Source organism: Suncus etruscus, chromosome 9, assembly GCF_024139225.1.
Source record: "Suncus etruscus isolate mSunEtr1 chromosome 9, mSunEtr1.pri.cur, whole genome shotgun sequence".
Classification (NCBI taxonomy): Eukaryota; Metazoa; Chordata; class Mammalia; order Eulipotyphla; family Soricidae; genus Suncus; species Suncus etruscus.
Genome location: NC_064856.1, coordinates 21,383,299 through 21,398,947, shown reverse-complemented (window position 1 = coordinate 21,398,947; position 15,649 = coordinate 21,383,299). Strand labels below are relative to the sequence as shown.

General features: G+C 51.3%; 1 protein-coding gene across 1 annotated transcript; it reads left to right on the top strand.

The window, feature by feature from the left end:
* Positions 1-13,851: 13,851 nt before the first annotated feature.
* MAFB (MAF bZIP transcription factor B) lies at positions 13,852-14,880 on the top strand. Its single transcript, XM_049779321.1, has one exon. It carries the CDS (start codon positions 13,894-13,896, stop codon positions 14,878-14,880), a length of 987 nt encoding a protein of 328 aa, XP_049635278.1. The 5' UTR covers positions 13,852-13,893.
* The last annotated feature ends 769 nt before the right edge of the window (positions 14,881-15,649 follow it).

Here is a 15,649-nt window from a genome sequence, read left to right as displayed (position 1 = left end):
AGGATCTGGGTGTCTTCCTAGCTCCTCCTGACCTCTTGATACCAACGTTCATTCAAAACCAATATACTTGGGGACTGGAGAGATAACACAGTAGTAAGGCATTTGCATTGTATGTAGCAGACCCAGGAAAAACAGTGGTTCGAATCCCAGCATTCCTGAAACAGCCAGGAGCAATTTCTGAGCGCAAAGCGAGGAGTAACCCCTGAGCACCGCAGGGTGAGACCCAAAAACAAAGCAAACAAACAAAAAACCCCAATATACTGAAACATGGATGTGTAATTCTTCCCATGGTGAGTGATCCACCTGCATTCATGGCCCTCTTTTTCTATTAAGTTACAAATCATGAATGCTTCCAAATATCCACATACCCTCGTATGTGTATGAGTACTTAAATTAAGTGCCAGGGAGCATCCCTTATCATGCAGAACTATTTTAGGGGGTATTACTCATTGAGGTCTTTTTTGTTTTTTTTTGAGAAACACAATCCCAATATATACTACTAATCCTAATATGCAATATACCAATACACAATATACTAATCCTAATACAAAATATTATTCAAATACCTCACAAAATAAACATACCTCTTCTTTTCTTTCAAATCTAATATTTGGAGTATGCTCAGATATTCCCAATGATCTCACTAATGCCCTTTCACATTTAGTTTGTCCAGTTAATTTATATTCTGCACTACCTCTACATGTCTTTCAAACTCTTTTTAAACCCTAACAATCCCTCATCATTCCCCTCTTCCATTAAAAACCCCTTTTTAAAATTTTTTTTATTTTATTGAAACAATCATGATCTAGAGTCCTCAATAATCGAATTTCAGATATATAATGAGTAGGGCTCTTCTCACCACCAGTGTCAACTTCACTCCACCAATGAACCCAGAGTGCATCCTATAAAAATACTCATTCATTTTCTTTTGTCTATGAGCAATTTGCTCCTAGGTGCAGCCAGGTGTGTTATCCTGTGCATAACTACTTCTGTCCTATCAGTGGACTCCTTGGATGGTGCACTCATGACTGTGCTTTTATCCTCTGATTCCTGGAAGTTATGTCATCCGATTTGAAGATCTGAGAGATACTTGCACTGTCCAGGCCTGATGCCTCACCTCCTAATGTCTCGCTATCTCCCCTCTAAAGATGGTAAGATTGATTAGCGGCTCACCCATCCCTTAAAGAACTCCCACTCCTGGCTCCATTTTAGTTGCTACATGAATTTGTTTTGCAAAACAAGACAATGGAGGACATTGATCCTATAGGGCAGATGTGGGCACAGTGAGATCTGATGGCAAGGGCACTGATTCAGAAGCCAGACAAGAGGATGAATTTCTTTGTATTTCAGTCTCATTGACTTTAAGATGGGCTAATAATAGCCCCACACTAGCACAATAATAGTTTTGAGAATAAAAATCTGGGGGAAGAAATTGGTACCTAGTTGTCACCACACATCCCTAAAATGCTTACTGTGTTTTACATAATTTAATTTCCCTCCAATTCTATTAAACATATTTGCTATCACCCTTGTTCTGCATAGTGAGGCTAAGCAACTTGATCAAAGATGCACAGTGATTATGTAGCAGAGTTGAGTTCTGCACACAATGTGGGGTAGGGCATGAAAGGTTCCTTGCTTTCCTCCATGCTAGGTACTTGTTTCATCATGGCAAGTAATAGGGGGCATATTTTATGCAGAGGAATGTATGGTGGAGGGTAGGTACAGTAAGGAAGCCACAACAATAGCCAGGGAGTTTTGCAAAGTCCTAAGATCTGTTCCTCACTTCTGTAAAACAAGCCAGAGTCGAATTGAGTCACACCTATGAGAGGGATCTACAAATAGAAGAAACACCCTTCTTCAGGCAATATGTTTTTTCTAAAAACTCTTCTGAAGCTCAGAGAGGCTAAGTGACTTGCCCAGAATCAACAGCATGTTTGTCACTGGGCTTGAATTCCAATTCTGCAGATATGGGCTACAGCAGGAGTGGCGAACAAGTTCGACACAAAGAGCCAAAATTTTAAACTGTGAGAGTCAGAGAGCCACACCACACAGTGACCTGCCAAAACAGACAAACGCTCACACAAAAGCATCTAATTTTAACAATAATATATTAGACACATATTGCATTTTGCCATTTTGAGTGAGGGTCAAAATCCTGCAGTGATGGTGAAGGTGTGCTGCGTCCTCCACACTAAGAATTCATGGCAAGATGTGACCCAACATGTAACACACGGCTCCTTCCGCTCGCTGGCCCATGCAGTTGTTTCCGAGGGATGGGAGACCGGAGGACGCAGCCTGGGGGCGGGACTCCGCGCTTGGAGATCTCTCCTCAGAGGTCCATCCTCAGAAGCAGCAGAACCAAATCCAAACTTGGCAAAGAGCCACAGTATACACAAGAATGAGAAGAGGCAAAGAGCCGCATTCATTTTGGCAGGGAGCTGTATGGGCCCTAGAGCTGCGTGTTCGCCACCCCTGGGCTACAGTATCAATCATTAAGTCCTTTTATAGCCACGTGCAGGAGATTTTTTTCTTAGATCCCTATTCTCAGAATCCCTTGAGACAGAACTTCTCTGAGGGTGAATATCGGTTAGCCTGGCTGGCTGCTACAGCCTTCCGGGAAAATCCCACACACTCCCTCTGGGACTCCGGTCAACCTCACCCACCCACATTCACAGGTATTTTGAGAGGGGACCTTTCCTCCCCTCTAATTTAGTCATAAAACAAACACAACAATAGGCATTAAGCCAAGTTTTGAACCCAGTTCTTCTGACTCCAACTCCAGAAGTGTTCGAATCTCTGTGAATGAGTGTAACTGGACCTCGCAGACCTTTCTGGGGGCAAGGAGGGAAGAGGAGGGACTTTGGGACTCACACAGCTACCCTGAGCTGGGCTGCCATAAGGGCTTGGTTTCCTGTGGTCAAGAATTTTTCAAAGTAGCCTCTTGGGAACTCCACCTCCATGAAGGTAAGGTGGTCTGGGGAGCCAGCCAGCCAGGGCTTGGACTTGGGATGGGGGTGTGTGTTGGGGGATGCTTTCTTTAGCTGGTGAGCCAGATCACATTGTGAAGCTCTAGTTTGTCAGTTTTCAATGCTTATTAATTAATTTATTTGTGTGTGGGGTTGTTGCATTTTGGGGCCACACCTGGCAGTGCTCAGGACTTGCTCCTGACTCTGTGCTTAGGGAGAGGATACATGGAGGTACTCAGGGAATCATATGTGATACCAGGGTTCAAACCAAGGCTAGATGCATGCAAGACAAATGCCCTAACCACTATACTATTGCTCCATGTACATTGCCACTGTACATTGCCATGGCTTGTCTGCTTATAAAGGCCAATGCAGTAACTGTGTTAGGATCTCTGTGCAGGAACTGGCACCTCCGTAGGTATCTTGGGCCTTGGACTCTGGTTAAAGACTGTTGCTGCTCCCTGGGCCGGTTGGCAAATGCACCAGATCCTCCAGGGACAGTTGGGAATTATGGTCTCCAGCTTGGAAACATTGTACCTTTTGGAGTGGCAACAGTGGTGGTGGTGGTGGCAATGGAGGTGATGGTGGTGAGGTCCAAAGGGCCAATAGCAAGAAACCCTCTGAGATCATGGTCCAAGGATGACAAACTGTGTGTCTGCCCCACTATGAACCCCATCCACTAGGAAGGCATATGACTTTAATCTTCCAGAACCACTCACACTCACACTCCCTGCCTTGCTCTCCTCAGCTTAGTAGCTCGATACTCCCATCCCTGTCAGAATGCTCCAGAATGCCCTTAAAAACCATGTTCGTTTGGGTGTGACTCCCAAGATAAACCCAGCCCCTGTGGTTCTCAAGACAGAGGAAAGACCTTTGGGGGTACCCTGATTTCCACAGCATAGCTAAAGCACAGGGGAGAAGAGAAGGGCTCAGGAGGGAGAGCATGATGAAGGTGAGGCTGGAGGAGCATGTCTGAGAGCAGTGCCACAAAACTTCCACCAGTTGGCAATAGGGAACCACTGAAGGCTTCAAAGAGCAGTGGTCGGGGAGCCGAGCCCTGTCCAGAGTCTAGGTCTTTCTAATGTACAATGGAAGGATGAGAGGCAAATGCCAAAAAAAAAAAAAAAAAAAAAGGAGGTATTTGACCTTTTTCTAGGACACCCAATATTTAGGCGCTGTGTTAATCACCCAAATTTTATTCATTTACCCAAAGAGTGCAAAAAAAAAAGACGCTTTAGGAAACGGCTATAAATCGAGCGCAAGTCACCATGGTAACCTGATTAGCAGCTAAATTAAGTTCATGATTAAGAAGAAATAAATAAAAATAACTCTTCCTTGGCTGGGGGTACTGGTGGATAAGCAGATGCTGAGGTCTTGGGAAGTCCTGGCCTGGTGCCTCCTCCCAATTTTCCCTGCCCCCTTCCCTGTGCCATATCCCAGCAGAGATGATTGGAGCTGGGGTTCAAAAGGGAGGCACAGATTTGCTGAAGGGAAACCACGTGCTCATATTGCCTGGAGAGTAATGAGGCCCCTGGTGGCCAGTCTGGGGCGTGCAGGTGGCACTTAGAAGGCCAAAGTAATGTTTTTAGGAGGGGTGGTCCATGGCTTCCTACCATGGCTCTCTGATGCCTGGAATCAGATTTTGTTTGCTGGAGCATCCACTCCAGTGACAGGTGTTAGAAGTTAGGGACTCCTGCATGTTTCAGGTCTGGAGCATCTACAGATGCTCCTGAAAACAACAATTGTGTGGCTTCTAGAAAATAACTGCTTCAAGATATCTTGAAGCAGCTGTACAGTAATGAACTGGTTGCAGGTACCCCAAAAGTGGCCTTGGTCTTGGCCTTGATGAGCCCCAAGGGATCTTCCTGGCTTTACACGTCACTGGGATGGGCAGCAGCAGAGATGAGTGCCATGGGAGAAATGAGTCATTTCCCATTTCCAAGACTCCTCCCAGTCAAGTCATTGTTGTACAGTGGTTAGAGTCCAACAGGTTTTGAACCCTTTTTCTGCCACTTTTCAGCTGTGGTGGTATCTGGTAAGCAGTTTAATTGGTGCCTCAACCTCACCATCTTTAGAATGTGCATGTTAATTAGGGAAGGAGTGTCTCTCTGCTCAGGTTACACAGGAAGAAGAGATAGCTACATGACCTCTTTATTCACTATGATGCTTTCTGAGGTCCTGTTCACTATCTGGGGAAGTCTGCTGACCAGCAAAAGGAGGATTTGACTGTGCTGCTTTGATCCCTTTGGGGAGACACTGGCTGAGTGCAGAGGTGCCCTCAACTCACCTCTGGATTGGAGCTGAGACTGCATCTTCTCCTGGTAAAGCCATCCCTGCAAGATGTGAACTTGAAGTAGTGACACTGTTGTTTGGCCAGGCAATGTCCTTTAAGTCCAGTGGAAAGTTTCCCTAGACCCCTCTGAGCTGCCAATTTCCACCCCATTCTCCTGTGCTCCCAGATGCCAGACCTGCACTACAAGCTCTTGCTCCCTCTGCCTCTATCAGGGGACGCTCCCAAAAATACATTTCACATGTCTAATCTCATCTGATCATTGCCAAAACTCTTCAAAGGAAGAGTTCCAGTGGTAGGGACAATGGGGGCAGAAATAAGAGCCAGGCTGAAAGGTTGCCTAGAGGAAGGGAGTCAGGTCTTCAAAGACTTGGATCTCTCTCAGCACCCAGTCCTGGTGGATACATATTTATCTGCATATTCAGGCTGTGGGTGCCTGTTTGGGAAAGCTCACATGTGTGCACGTGCATATGTGTGCATACATGCTTTCTCTGTGCTTTTGTCTTTTTCTTTGTACATGTGCATGTTTTCATGTGTTCTCTTTGCACATAGGTGTGAGTTATGTGTTCTCTATGTATGTGCATAGGTGCACTTGCACCTGTTCCTGTGTCCTGGGTGTATGTATACCTACATGCCCTCCAGGCCTGATTCCTCTCTTCATTGATAACTGAAATGAAGAACTCTGGTTTCCACTGCAAGAGATACTGGAACAGATCTGAGGGTCACTTGAAATACCTGAGCTTCTCTGGGATGTTGAATTTTCCTTCAAGCCAGTTTTGGTTGTATTTTCTGGCATTTTGAATGGTATAACATTGGAATACTAAAGCCATTAGTCCTTTATAAAAAAAATGAAGAGAGACATATCTACAGAGACAGAAATGTAAATCTTTACACCCACACAGAAGCCTGGCTTCACAGAGGCGACACCTGCCAGCAGACCCTTTTGCCTCCCCCTCTCTGCGCCTGCCCTCACCTGTACTGAGGCAGCCACCACCCTGCCTTCTCAGCTCAGCTGGACTGGCTGCATCTCTCTGAGTCCTCTCCTCCCTCCCCCACCATCTCTCCCGCCCGGCCAGGATCAGGGAAGCTGCAAACCCAAACCTTACATCAAAAGGGAACTTGAAAAATACTTGGAGCAAAAACTGCTAACGGTGCATCCTTGCGTCGTGCTGGCTCTGATATTAAATCAGGAAATGGCACTGAACAGCCGCTCCAAACACAGAAACAGGGCTTGTCAACACAGAAACCAAAAGCCATCTTGAATGGGCAGAGGTGAAAGGGGCTGGGCACAAGGCTGGGAGGAAGGGGGTGGGAATTGAGACCCAGCAAGAGATTTCTGAGCCAGGCAGGCACAGAATGGAACCTAGATCAGAGGTCCTCAGCACCAGTGTTCCTGGTTTCTGTGATGAAGGAGAAAAAGCTTGTGCTAATGCCCCTTTGCATTTTCATGGACATTTCCTGAGTGCCTTTTCTGTGCCAGAGGTAAACCCAGAGGGATAACTACCCTTGTGGAAATATCATCTGGTCTCAGGGCAGAATCCTGACTCCTTGGCATGACATTCATAGTCCTATGAATCAGCTCTGGTTACTACACAAACCTGCAGCTCTCTTGCCTTTGAACCAGCTCCTTAAATGCCAGCAAGGAGTCTCTGTTCTGTGTTTTGCTGGACAGGTCCATCCTCAGGTCCCTGGTCTCTCTGTTGAACAGATTTCTGTTGTCTTCAAAGCCATGGATAACCTCCCCTTATACTCTATGCCTTAGGGGCCAACTCCTCCCTGCCCCTCTAAGAACTTTTCTCTTTGTAATCCACAAGCACTGAGGACACATTTATACAATACCCCTTCTCTTGCTGCAAGGAGAAGCTGTCATTCTGCAAAGAGACAGAAAGAAGCTGACCCATCCTGGACCCCTCCTTTTGCAGGTCTGGTCAAGGACTGAACAGAAAGAGAATCCACAAAAAAAGAAAAACCCCTAATAAAATGCATAGTGACTGTGTTTGCAGCAATGTTTGTAATGGGCAATTAAATACTGACAGTGTGACTGTTACAAACATGTTCGTCTTTCAAGTCAGCCAATCCAATTTTTTGATCTAGAAGAATTCTTGTAAGTATTAAAAAAAGTAACATGAGAAAAAGGACAAGGAACAGAAATAAAAGAAGGAAGAAAGAAGATGAAGAAGATGATGAGAATGAAGACAAAGAAATAGAAGAAAAAGACGAAGAAGAAGAAGAAGAAGAAGAAGAAGAAGAAGAAGAAGAAGAAGAAGAAGAAGAAGAAAAGAAGAAGAAGAAGAAGAGAAATGTATCATAACATTTGTTTGGCAAGTATAAAATATTAGAAGTAGTTTAAATATCCACCATACAAACCAAAAAATGCCCCAAAACAAAAACAAAGACCCCCTACAGAGCAGCCAGTTGATGGAATGCCATATCATCTTGCATCAGGTAAAAAGAAGAGAAGGCCCCCAAGTATTAACTAAGTTGCTGAGTGAAAACAAGTCAGAACTCTAGACATAGATTTTAGAGTACACTGTTTTGTTCTGAACAGTAAGAAAACAGTCTGTGTGTCTTATATGATTCATTTTTAAAAAGAAGAAAGGGAAAGAAGAGATTGAATGGCTACAGTTGGTCCTAGCTAAGGGCTTGGGTACAATCAAGCAGCATCAAGCCTCCATTGTGCTCCATCTTCCCTTGGCAGTGGGAAGAAACCCCCATTCCTTCTGTTCCCAGCATTTCCTCAGACTTTCTTGAGGTACTGTAAAGTCCTCTCCCCACTGAGGTCTCTTCTGGCCCAAAGTACAGGGAAGCATTGAACTCACTCCAAATAAGTTCTAGGTTCTTCTTTCTACTCCGCATATGCCTCAAGTCCCTCCAAAGTTTGGAAAGAGATCCAACCCTGCTCCTTTGTCCACATCCTCCAAAACCTCAAGATATTAGCATCCACTTAGGCAGCAATGAGGGTGGGAAGCCCTGTGGGGGTGAGCAGAGCTTAGAGAAAGCAGTGTGGGGGCTGGGGGTTGTCAGAGAGGGAATGAGGAAGTTGTTTAAGCCCCCAAAGAATCAGAAGCTGAAGGCCAAGCTTGAGTGGGTTCTTTTTCCAAGAATCAAAGGGATTTGTATTTAAGCAGGGCATGGAGGTAGGAATAGAAATTCTTATCACATGAACATTGACCCCTGTCCTTGGAAAAGCAAGTTCATGTCCAGGCCTTCTTAGTTGTCCAAGAAAAAGATAACAGTGGATTGGACAAAGAGGCGTTAATATTAATAAGTAGAGAAACAGATCTCAAAGAGGGGAGGGAGGCTAATTGAGGGCTTAAGGAGAAAGCCTCAGGTCAGCTGAGCAGTGGTGAGTTCCACTAAAATGGGTCTGGGGGTTAGGGGGAGAATAAAATGTGGACAGGGACCTGAGCTAACTACTCATTCCCCTCTAACTCAGTGGTCTGGAACCTGGATCCTTGAGCCAATCACTCACTTTTTCTCTTGATAGTTCAGAGGTGCATGAGTAGGGGTCAAGCAAGTGAAGGTCAAACTTACATTGGAGGCAGGGCTAAGGATCAAGGCTAAATTCAAGTTGAGGTCAAGGGTGAAGGTCAGAGGAGATAAATCTCAAAGCCTTTAGCCCCACCCACCTCTCTTCTACTCCTCCTCCTATTCCTTTCTGCCCTGCAATTAGCAGAAGGGAAATTAGATGAGAGGAACCCAGGTTAGCTGTTCATCACTATCCCTGTAACAGATCCCTTGGTGGAGGCATGGCACTTGGGAAAGGCTCAGGGGCCACCTGAACTTGTTGTGCATAGTTGGAAATCATGACCCTGCTGGAGAGCTGTGCAGATTCCAGGGCCCTGGCTCCACCCTGGTGCCCCAGAGACCACACAAATCATGGCATTCAGAGCACTTGTCATGGGGCAGAAGCTCCAGTTCTGACTGTAACTCAAGAAATCACTGAAGACAGGGCTAATCCTGCCATCTCTATGGGCAGCTGCAAGGGCTTAAAAGAGTTTAGTGGATAAAAGTCTTAGGACACAGCTGGAATCTGTATCTGCCTGCTGCCCCTTGCACTCCTATCTGTAAGACAAGGACACTTGCATGGCTGCCTTCTAGAATTCTGGGTCTTGAAGGAACAGCTAAGACTGAAGAATCTATGTGATCCCCATGGAGAGGGGAGGGAAGATTGTTATCAAATCTCCTACCTATATTGCTTAGGGATTGTCTGACTGTGCCATTAGGAATAGTACAGAAGTCAAGATATGATTTTTCATTTCTAGTATTCACAGTAAAGCAAAGTGCAGGGAGCCAGGTGAAATCATTTTAATAACAATTCCCCACTTTTAACTGGTGTGTGTGTGTGTGTGTGTGTGTGTGTGTGTGTGTGTGTGTGTGGTTGTGAAGACCTGGTTCTGGGGGCCAGGGACCCAGGGTAAGGGTGCTGTAGGGGATTGTAGAGCTTCTTTGCTGCTTCAAATCATGAGGGTCTGGAGGCCCCCTGAACGCCTTTTTGGAAGCTCCGGGTTGGAATCAGATACCCTCTGGGAGGCAGGGGACTGTGAGGGTGGCTGCGGTCTTTGGAAAAGAAGAGGGAAGGAAAACACAGATCTCTTTCTGCTTGGGGAGGAAGTTCAAAAAATGGGAACTGGAAAAGAAGATTAGGGAAGGGGATCCAGATTCCTGGCTCCTTGGTGAGAACCCCAGTATCCGGAACCCAGCATTTAGCACCTAGGACTCTGCAGGCTCAGCCTACTGGTTCCTTGCCTCACCTCATCCACTTGTCCTGGGTCCACAGATCTGTTTGAGGACCAACCTTAACACCAGCTCTAAGCATGGGAATTTAGTACTGAGAGAATGAATATTTAAGCTGTACATTTCCCTACCCAACAGACAAGCCAGCATTAGCAAATTAAACCTCCTCCCTCCCCCCTCTCCTCCTCCCACCAACCTTCAGGGAACTGTCTGATGTTGCACCTGGGCTGAAATCAGCTTCCTTGGCTTCGGGGATGATGCAGAGGCTAGAGCACTAGGAGGGCTCAGAGAAAGTGTGAGTTGGGTGATGGTGGTTAGTCTGCTAGAGCGAGCATCTCTGAAACTGGCACCCTGTGGCAAGTTATGAGTCCTGAATCTGCTCTAGAATGATCAATTTGCTTACCCAACGAGGTATACCCTAAGTGTTCTGGTGGCACTTCTGAAGATGCAATCTTACAGAGCTCTAGCTGTAGCCAAAGAATCCAGCCATGCTATGTCTTAGAACCGGCTTCATCTGTCTCTGGGTAAGGAGCAGGATAAATTTGCTTTGGGCTAAAACTTCACATTAGTTTTTGGGAGCTGAAGATCCCTTCAGACAGGATCTGGCCATAGCCTCTTCCAGATCCCTTCAAAGCAGACTGATAGATCTGGGAGTATGCCTCCTTTCTCCTGGTCTCTTGCCCCCTGCCACTTCTCTCTCCTGCTCTCCCTCTCCTGCTTTGCCACTGGCTCTTGATTTCTTCTCAATAGACACCCTTACCCACCAGACCACACAGGGATTTGGGGGACAGTGCTCAGCCAAAGGAAAAGAGCTATATGCCCTGACCCCAGAACTGATACTTGGACCCCACAGGAGCACAGCAATCATATCCAGATGTAAATGTTTGCAGTCATGGGATCTGGGGTTTTGTGAGAGCCTTTCTCCCTTGACCCTGTTTGCCAACACATTTTGTTGGCGTTCTGATGCGCAGAGAACCGGGTGGAAGAGTCACAAGCACTCATTTTCATGGGGAGGTAAACATAGGAGCAGATTGCAGGACAGGGATACTTCTTTGAGAGCCCTCGATGGGGAGTGACTATCAGGGGGACCAAGGAAGGGACACAAAGAGGAGAGCGACTGCCCAAACAAAAGGGAAGTCAAGTTATTCAGTCAGAGACAAGGCAGGACTCTGAAAGATTCAGAAATGCTAAGCTGGAGCCATAGGGCCCCCCAAAACTTCCATTAATCCCCCCACTAAGACTGGAAGGGAGAGTCAGAAAGGAGTGGACAGGAGAGGGTACAAGATAGCCTGGCCTCCTTGGAGGGCACCCAGGAGGCCACTGTTAGGTGCTTTCCTAGGCGGAGGTCTTTTGCCCGGGAAAGAGGGCGCTGCGCAAAGCTTCGAGGCGCCGCCTGCACTCAGAGAGCCATCGCCAACAGAGACCCAGAGGGGGATCCGACCCCCAGCGTTTGGGCTGCTTGCTAAAGGGGCATACGCAGAGACGGTGCTTCCCCAGCTCGCAATTTTGGCTGGGGCGGGACAGCGGCACAGTCCACAGTCTCCTCTCCAGCCAGGAACCGGTTCAACGCCTGCTGGCTTCTGGAAGACGCATGAATACCGCCTCTCCCAACCCCAGTGCCCCAACCCGACCGTCCAGTCCAAGTTTTAGTTAAAATCCATGAATTTTTTTTATTAAAAAACAAAAACAAAAAACAGCCTCCCAGGGTTACATCCCGTCCGTTCTAGCCTCTCGGAGAGCGCAAGATAAGAGACAAGAGTTTTCCGATGAATTCGAGGCAAATCTTTGTACTTTCTAACACTAAAAACAATAGGGCTGCGTCCGCCTCGCTTGGGACCACCCAACCCCATCCTCGCGGGGTCGGTCGTGCGGGTCCTGCTCACGCGGGACACACTCACCCAAAGCGCGCTTCTCCTGCCTTTCGCAGCGCGCGCCCAACGCTGTTGACCAAAAGGCGTCGTGGGAGGCGGGTCGGGGGCTCCGGCTACAGCGAATTTGTGCTTTTTCCAGTTTCTGCGCCCAGGTCAGAGTTTCCGAAAGAACCTTTCCATTGGGTTATCCCGGACCTTACTTGTGGTCCAACTACGAAGCGCCCCAACCCTGGCTGGAAAACATAGCGCTCCGCTTTGGTTCGCGGTCTGCGAAGGGGCACTGGCCTGCCCCAGGACCCCTCATAGTGGTATTTCTGCTTTCAGCTCCAAACACGAATTTCCCCCCAAACCTTTCTGAACCGATGAACAGCCCTTCCGCACCCCCTTTCCCCCTTTCCCTCTTCGTCCGAGCTGGGAGCTCGCGCGGAGTTTCCTAGCGGGGCGATGTGCGCGGAAACTCGCAGCTCCGTTAGAGATCCCAGTCCGGAGGTCCTGCGTGTGTGTGGGTGAAGGGAACCTATCCTGGCTCCCGGGTGCCACCCAGTCTATGTTCTGTGCTGGCTTTAGGGTTGGGCCAGTTGGGGAGATCCGAGCTGGGTGCGCAGCGGGCCTCGGGGTGCTGTGTGTCCGCCTTTGCGCAAAGAGGCCACTTGGGGTCGCACTTTATGCCTGTTTGAGTCTCTCGGCGGCGGGCTAACGCCAGGAATCTGTTTAATCGTTACAAAACGTTCAAACAAAAACAGGGCCGGTTACCCCAGCAGCGAGAGCTAACGGAGCACAGTCTTAGACCGTCCTCTGTCCCATGCCTCTGAGAGCGGAGAGTTCCGTGCGTCTGTCTGGGAAAGGGATTCAGAGGAGCTTTGGGGACGATTCATTCCTTGCATCTCGTGCGTTTGTGGGGGAGATGAGCTCGGGGATCCACGGTACCAGCGGTGTCTTTTAGGTCCGGCCCGGAGGAGAGCGACCCTGCAGGGCCAGGGTAGTAGGGTCTCTCCAGAGTAAGAATTGAATTTGCACACAACTCTAGGAGCCATCACAACATGCCTTCCCTTCTCCCCCTCTGCCACTCGGATCCACGCAGACCCGCAAGCAGCACTGGCGAGAGCTGTCCGCCTGCCCGCAGCCGCGCGGCACTGGGAGCGCCGCCCGCCCAGTTGGGGAGGAGGACGCTCGGGGAACAAAGGGCCGGAGAGGTGCCGTCCGGGCGCTCCTTCCGAGCTTCCACGCAGGGTTGACACGAGCTGGGGCCGCGGGAGTCCACGGCCAAGAGGGAAGAGAGTGTGGTCCGCGGGGTGGAAGCGGTGTCCCAGCTTGGAGTGGGGGTGTGTGGGCAAGTCGAGCGAGCCGAGCGGGGGCTGGGGCCTGGAGGGTGTCTGCGTGAGTTGGGGGGGGGGGAGGTTGGGCCCAGGCCGGCCGTCCCACTCGGCTAGAGCTCTTTGCCAGGCCTCAGAGGCTCTCCAGCTGCTCCGGCCGCCAGTCAGCTGACTCGGGGAGGGGGGGCGGAGGAGCTGTCAGGCGCGCCCCGCCCTGCGCCGCCGGGCCGCGGGGGCCTGTGCAGTCATTGGCCGGCTCTCTGGGCCTCCCGGGCCCCCCGCGCCCGGGTGACATCAGGAAGGCGATAAAAGGCAGCAGGCGGCGCCGGATTCTGCACAGCTGCACCGCCAGGCTTCGAGCGGCGGCTGCGATCGGGAGATCTCGCCCGAGAGCTCGAGAGAGAGCCTCAGCGGCGGGCGCTCGCCCCGCGCCTCCCCTCCGCCCAACCGCGCGTCCCCCAGCTCGCTCCTCTGCCCCCCGCGCAGCTTGGCCCGGCCTCGGCGCGGCCACAGCCTCGAGCTCTGGGGCGGCGCAGGCAGCCTCGGGACTCTCCGGCGCGCCGCCGCCGCGTCCCCAGACAAAGGCTTGGCCGGCGGCCCCGGCCCGCTGCGCCCTCGGCTCCCCGCCTCCCGGGCTCGCGGTCCTTCGCCCCCGCGCGCCCCGGCCGGCCGCAAAGTTTCCCGGGCTTCGGCGGCAACTGCGCCCCGCGTCGGCGATGGCCGCGGAGCTGAGCATGGGGTCCGACCTGCCCACCAGCCCGCTGGCCATGGAGTACGTCAACGACTTCGACCTGCTCAAGTTCGACGTCAAGAAAGAGCCGCTGGGGCGCGCGGAGCGCCCCGGGCGCCCCTGCACGCGCCTGCAGCCCGCCGGCTCCGTGTCGTCCACCCCGCTCAGCACGCCGTGCAGTTCGGTGCCCTCGTCGCCCAGCTTCAGCCCCACCGAGCAGAAGACCCACCTGGAGGACCTGTACTGGATGGCGAACAACTACCAGCAGATGAACCCCGAGGCGCTCAACCTGACGCCCGAAGACGCGGTGGAGGCGCTCATCGGCTCGCACCCCGTGCCCCAGCCCCTGCAGAGCTTCGACGGCTTTCGGGGCGCGCACCACCACCACCACCACCACCACCACCACCCGCACCCGCACCCGCACCACGCGTACCCGGGCGCCGCCGGCGTGGCTCACGACGAGCTGGGGCCGCACGTGCACCCGCACCACCACCATCACCACCAAGCGTCGCCGCCGCCGTCCAGCGCGGCCAGCCCCGCGCAGCAGCTGCCCACCAGCCACCCGGGGCCCGGGCCGCACGCCACGGCCGCAGCGACGGCGGCGGGGGGCAGCGGCAGCGTGGAGGACCGCTTCTCCGACGACCAGCTCGTGTCCATGTCGGTGCGCGAGCTGAACCGCCACCTGCGGGGCTTCACCAAGGACGAGGTGATCCGCCTGAAGCAGAAGCGGCGGACCCTGAAGAACCGGGGCTACGCCCAGTCGTGCAGGTATAAACGCGTCCAGCAGAAACACCACCTGGAGAACGAGAAGACGCAGCTCATTCAGCAGGTGGAACAGCTTAAGCAAGAGGTGTCCCGGCTGGCCCGCGAAAGAGACGCCTACAAGGTCAAGTGCGAGAAACTCGCCAACTCCGGCTTCAGGGAGGCGGGCTCCACCAGCGACAGTCCCTCCTCTCCCGAGTTCTTTCTGTGAGTCTGGGCCGGTCTTGGCCCCTGCCCTTGCGCCCCCGACCCCCGGCCCGGACGTCCCCGTTCCGCGCGTCCCCAAGTCCTGGACTCCCTCCTCCCTGGACCCTGCCCCTTTGCCACGCTCCCGACCTTGTTGGACCGGAGGGAGAGGGAGGACGGGCGCGCGGGACGCGGGCAACTGCGGGGCGGGAGGGCAGGCAGGGGACCTTGGCCAAGGCGAGAGGAGAGCGCGCGCGCCAGCGCCTCCTCTTAGACTCCAGCGGAGCCAGAGAGACGAAGGGGGTGGGAAGTCCCGGAGTAACTTTTCTCCAGGCTTGGAAGGGCTGCAAGGCAGAGTCCGGAGGAGCCGCCGAGGCCATCTGGAGACTCCCCCCACCCCGGCTTTCTGAACTTTGCGCATTGAGTCGGGGGCCACTACCTCGCGGCCCAGAGCGCGTCCCGTCCGGCGAGAGAGCAGCGAGGAGAGGAGAGGATTGGAAAGGAGAGGGACCCTGGTGTCCCCGCAGGCACGAGGCGAGGCTGAGCGAAGGAAGGAAGGAAGGACAGACGAACATACCTAATTCTAGGGCTCGGAGAACACTGGCTATCAGCCCCCCAAGACACGAGCCTCAGTTAGGACGTTTCTGCGCGCTAATCTCATCAGTTTTATTGCCTGCTCGATTATATAGAAAAATACGAAAATCTGCATTAAAAATATTAATCCTGCATGCTGGACATGTATGGTAATAATTTCTATTTTGTACCATTTTTCTTGTTTAACTTTTAGCATGTTG

Excerpts from the sequence above, each read along its gene's own strand:
- MAFB (XM_049779321.1), top strand. The coding sequence starts at position 13,894 with ATGGCCGCGGAGCTGAGCATGGGGTCCGACCTGCCCACCAGCCCGCTG.